This window comes from Habropoda laboriosa, unplaced genomic scaffold, assembly GCF_001263275.1.
Source record: "Habropoda laboriosa isolate 0110345459 unplaced genomic scaffold, ASM126327v1 scaffold193, whole genome shotgun sequence".
NCBI lineage: Eukaryota > Metazoa > Arthropoda > Insecta > Hymenoptera > Apidae > Habropoda > Habropoda laboriosa.
Window position 1 is genome coordinate 1,287,168 of NW_017100342.1, and position 6,000 is coordinate 1,293,167.

Genomic DNA, 6,000 nt, shown 5'->3' on the forward strand with positions numbered 1-6,000 from the left:
GACTATTGTGTATAAAAATTTATGATTATAATTTCCCTAATAGTACAGTTGCAGCATACATTTTAGCATTAACAGTACATTTTTTGTGAAACATATGTTTGCCAATTTTCGACACGTTAGAGAGTTGGAAAATATTTGATATATTATAAATATTATACTTTTTAACTCTATATTTTCTAACTCGTGGGATGTGTATATTCCCACTGGGATTCTGGAACCAAAATTGATCCCAATTTAGTATCTATTACAGATCGATAGATAAACAAGAAATTCTTTAAAATAATAATTCTGTCACGAAAGGGTTAAACAACGAAAGGAAACAACACTTATGTTTCGAATAGATATCTGAACGATTAGTTAAGTTCAACGAATTTTTGATTGCAGTTCGAAAACGGCTATGCCAAAAGATCACCCCCTAGCAGTCCGTCAACAATGAGGCCAATGGAAGATCCTTTGCTGGCAAGAATAGGACAGAAGGCAACCTGTATCCAAGGGGTGACAAAGAGGGGAAACACTTGTCCCGATTGGGAACTAAATCGAGAAAGGTTAACGAGAGTGAAGTCGCCAATACGAGCTCTCAGTGGAGAGGTCAAAGACGTGAGAGATTTAATCAAGGTTTGCGGCAACTTTTATGCTTCTTCTTTTCTGATAACACGTATCAATTCGAAAATACAAGAATTTATAATATATATCAACAATTCTACCAATATAAGTCCTTGGATATTACTAAAAAAACTGTTTAACATATGCAAATAAAATGTCTTTGATTCAGGAATTAGAAGAGAAGGACAATGAACTGAAACGACAAGAAGAAGCAAGGAAGCAATTAGTATTAAAGCTGTGCAACATGCAGAAGCACGTCGAAACAGCGGATTACAAGCTGAAGAAATTAGAAGGCGAACACGAGAAAGCGATCAAGACTATACAAGGTTTCATGGAGAGACAACAGCAATTAGAAAACACGAAGCTGAGGAAAGAACAGAAGATCATGGAATTGGAAATTGAGATGAACAGGTTACGGGAGAGCGAGAACGTGAAGGTGGCAAGGGATGGATATAATCAACAGGTTCGAAGAGACTTCAGCACCGATATGACGGACGATCCAGAACGTGACCCCAGCAATCAGGTCGACATAATGATTTTTCGACTCTGCATGGCTGTCTCTACGTTTTTGAAGGACCATATAGTCTTGAAAATTTGTTCCTTCGGTTTGAAATTGGGCGGTGTTGTTTCCATATTTTCCAGTTCTTTCGTAGAGATTTAATTAAAATATTCGTTAACCGAATTTATAGTTAGCTGAACGATTGAAAAGACTGTACGCGCGTTCACAAATGTAGAGACAACGTTTTGGAATTGTAGCACATTCCACTTATAACAAGGAAAATGAATCACGGAATGGCTTAGTGTTATCAGATGTTTCTCTTTCTTTCAGAGATACTGAGTTCACCTAACATCTTCTACTTCTACTTCTCTTTTTCTACTTTATCGCCATCATCACTCTTACTGCATGACACTTATCGCTTTGGGGCACCGTTCATTATTTTCAATATCCCTACCGGTGCACCGAAAATTGCAACTACAACTAGCTCTCTTCAGCTATTCAACATGTACGCATAAGGAATCTAAACATACAAATTCAGCATTACTCGACTCCAGCTCTAGTAAGCTTTACGGAGTCTTTATCTCTCTTCTTTTTTTTTTTTTAAATCCACGACACAAGTCTTCCATCGACGATGTTTCTTTTTCTCTGTTTCTTATACATGTTTTATTTAACTTCATCAGTTAATTGAATAACTCGATAAAGAGTTACAGAATTTTTACATTTTTTAAATATATTTCGTTAGAGGACAATTGTTTATTGTTTTTCTTTGCATACACTTTTTGCACGAATTTATAGTATTAACGCATGGCATGTATGAAAACTACGATCGAACGTGCTTTTAATTTGTGTATGCACACTGTTGTCGAGAAACCAGAAATTGAAACATTTGTATTTGATACACTTATGTAATTTCAGAAGAAAACATCATTTTTGAATTAAACCGACGAGACTGAATAAATTTTTGTAAAACTTTCTATGTCACTCTGATAACTAATTATTTCATGCAATCACATTATACTATTTTATCCTACTATCTGCATACTAACATATTTTTCATGTCTAAACTAGCCGATTGCATAACACGTTCACTTGAAAAAGTATCCAAAGTATTTTGAAAAATTTTTTAAAAATCGGTAATATTTTGTCAAAGCTTTCAACGAATGAATTAATTGCTCATTTTGCGTCTACCAATTTTTTTGTTGTACAATTTTAGTCGAATCTTTATCTCTTAATTCTGTTTAAAATTTCATTCATTGGAAGGGTGATTCCTGAAGCCACTCTAAATTGAAAATCAAGAGTGACGAGATTTGCGTCTAAGACTTGTTAATCAATTATTAACAATTAAAATCTAGGAAATCTTTCTTAAAATAGGAAATTTTTGTGCGCAACCGTTAGATCAGTGCTGTGTCTAGCGAAGAGGACACGTTTACCTAGTAGTGTAAACTATTACAATGGCCGACACAATTTTACGAACATTTCATAATAAAAATGCAACCTGAATCGACATTAAACCTTCTTTCTCGCATAAATCTACAAGAGCATGTTCAAACTCTCACAATAGAATTTTCTAGTAGATAGGGAGAATGCTTTCTCAGTTAAAAAATCTCCCAGATATCACATACAGGCGCACACATCACGGCTGTTCTGTTTTATCAGTAAAAACCCACATAGCATGTGTTAACAGTATTTATTAAAATAGTATATGCACTGCGAGTGTTGATATAATTGTCAAATTCTTCGCTAGGTACGGCACTGACCTAATTGTGGCTGTCGAAAATTGTCTACTTTTGGTGCAGATTTTAAATGATAATTACTATTATTATTGTATAGTTTAAGGCTTTAACTTCTTTAGGTCTTCCAGAATTCAAATTTCTGTTTAAGTTTATTCCTGTATTTTTTTTATATTTTGTCTTGTGTCTAAAATTCCTTGTGTTAAGCAACTCTGAAACTACTTTTTAAACAAAGTTTCGTTCACATCGGTACCGATTAAATCTCCTACTTAATTTTTAAAATACAATAGTTGGGTGTTCAAAAGTAATAAATAAAGAAACTACTTCTCACATTTAACCCTTTCGCGATCGAATTATTTCTTAACAAAATTTCTCATTTCTGTAACGAATATCAAATTGAGATCAATTTTCACTCGAGTACTCAAATGTTAACATTTGCATACCCCAGTGTTCACAAAAGGGTTAAAAGTCGCGAGGTTAATTCAGATCTCTCTCAGTACTTATCTTCATTATTCGACTTAAACGAAATAAGCACACTTGGCCTCGTTTCTCAAATACTTCATTACTTTCTTCAGCCGCATCAAGTTAAGAATGACAAAATTACTTCCCAATCTAAAGTACGCTAATGACTGTCGCCGTTAACAGACAGTAGCCTAATTTGGATCTCTCAAAGTCCACCGTCCACGATTCACAGTAGCATCCCACACGCGAATTCCATGCTAAACAAGCACGTATTACCGATCGAGCTGGACCACCGAACGAAACGGTATTGCAGGGCGGGTTACGTGCTCGAATATCGGGCTATCAAGTACTTTTCGTGGAAGAGAGCAAGTCTCGCGGCGAGGCGGTATCTTCAAGATACCAAACCGAAGACGTGCCTTTCGTCTAATAATAGAAGACAGTCGGCTCGCAAAGTCTGCGCGATCCGCTCTCTCGGGCTCGCAGTCTTCGCACGAAAATTCAACTCGACTGTTTCCAACCACCGTGGCTTTTCTCCACGACGAACGACGATAACAAAAACGACTAAGGACACGCGATACAATCGACGAATATCGATCAAGGAGAATTCTTAGAACTCGCGTAGAGATATCCTTTTTTCTCTTTGCTTTACGATTAGAACGACGAACATTCGATAAGATTTCTCTAACCAAAAACGAACATAAAAAGGTGACGATTCTCTCTCTCTTTTTTTCCCCCCAACGAAACGAAGAAAACGACTCTCTACTGAGATTGAACAAAGGAACGTGCGAGTTCATTTTTGCTCTCTTTTATTTTGACGAGACACCGAACTGAGAGAAACGAAGCGACGATTTCTCCGTGATCTTTCCGTGCTTGGAAATTTGACTGACGCAATTTCGGATATTTCATTCGAGAAGAAACGCCGCATTTGTGTATCTTTTTACTTTTTTTTTTTCTTCTTCATTTCGTTACGGATATTCGCCAGTGCTAGTAATAATCAATAGCATTTGCGTTGAGTATCGTTCAAGAATTAGTTCCGTACACGATTGAGAATTGAACGGAAATCAAACAATCGATAAGAATGTTTTCCTGCTTGTGCGCCTCAGTGAGAATGGAGGTAGGTAGACGAAACGAGAGAAAGTCGGGGAAAAATCGATAAAATTTTTGTGCCGTTTTCAAATTGCGCAGTCTGTATTTATTGTACAAACGAGATAAATAAACATTGTGGCGTTTTAAGATCAACAATGTGTTAATTGTGATCATTGATTTCGAATATTTTCTCGGTTTAAAACGGTTCTAGAGGAATTCGATGATTTATCGTTACATGTTTAATTCACGAGCGGGAAGATCGATGTTTAATATCTTTTTGTATCACCGGATATATGGAGCGTTTAATCGTCTTCTTTGCTGTTGCAGGTGTATACAAATATTTCGTGCAATTAGATTATTTTTTCAAGAGTTATTTTTCTGCAACGAAATTTAGTGTAATTTTTTTTCTAGATCTAATTCAGAGTCTTTGTGTTCCTTTTGTAGACACTAACAAACAACAATGTAACTTCAAAAAAAAAAATGATAACTTAATTATTGATAACTTATGATTGATTAAAATTAATTTCATTTCACAACAAGAAAAGTAACGTTTTAGAACAAATTATCCGATCGTCGAATGTTCCTTTAAAATGTATTTTGCATACAACAGCAGAGAAGAGAATTAAACACCCTGTTTTTCACCTCAATAACGAAAATTATATGTACAAATATTTTGTCACAACTACTAATTAATTTTTAATCACTCGCATAAGTCAATTATATTTTTCTACATAATTACATAACCTAGTGAAAGTAATTACTTAATTTACACCTATAGTGGTAAGTTATTTCTCTGTCTTTCCATTAACATTTCCTCCTTAATTCTTAACTCACTGTAGAAACACCACAAATAATCACTTAACACACTAAAATTCTCACTTCTAATTAGCACGATCTTTCCTTAGAAAACTACCACGATTGCACAAGATGTCCCAGTTTTTTCCCCTATGAAACTTTTTCAATATGTTCTACGGGTATAAGTAAGAGAAAAATGTTATATAAACGTAGATTGTTTGAAGCGTTATTAAAAAGTTACAGTAAATATACGAAATACGAGGAAAAAAAGTAACAGACTTGCGGTTACTGTAATACGAGACAAGAATGTACTAACAGAAATTACATTCGAAACCTTGAACGATCTCAAATAGTAAACACAGCCAACGTGAACAGACTGGATGTAAACATTGCCGATGCATTCCTACTTTGTATCGTAGTGACCGTAAATCCGTTCTCTTTATATTTCATATTTATGTCATAACTCTATAATAAAACATTTACGAGCCTACTTTTTCACATCATTTTTTTTTCTTACTTTCACTCGTAGAACATACTGACAAAGTTACAAAATTTCGTCGCAAAAACTTGGGACAGCTTGTATATTCAAAAACGACAAAGTAAAGCTAGAGCTAACATTTACGACTTTATTAGTCTTCAGAATGTCGGCAATGCTAAGGCTGATATTAAAATTACAAATTAGATTTATTTTTTTCTTTTAGGGGCCAGATATTGTTACCCTTGTCTCGCCGCGCAGTTGGTCAAGGAAACCGAAACTCTAAACGTCCTAATCGCCCAAAAAAAAAAAAAAAAAAAAAAAAAAAAAAAAAAAAAAAAAACATCTCT

At 34.8% G+C, this 6,000-nt stretch overlaps 1 protein-coding gene across 2 annotated transcripts in view; it reads left to right on the forward strand.

The window, feature by feature from the left end:
• LOC108574520 (centrosomin) overlaps window positions 1-6,000 on the forward strand; it is a 52,812-nt gene that overhangs the window by 41,122 nt on the left and 5,690 nt on the right. The window contains exons 7-8 of one of the 2 annotated variants that reach the window (XM_017937132.1): window positions 385-615; window positions 773-1,066. In XM_017937132.1, coding sequence (XP_017792621.1) covers window positions 385-615; window positions 773-1,066 — 525 coding nt within the window. Of the gene's footprint in view, window positions 1-384; window positions 616-772; window positions 1,127-6,000 lie in introns of both variants that reach the window. The other variant, XM_017937131.1, reaches the window with a different exon arrangement.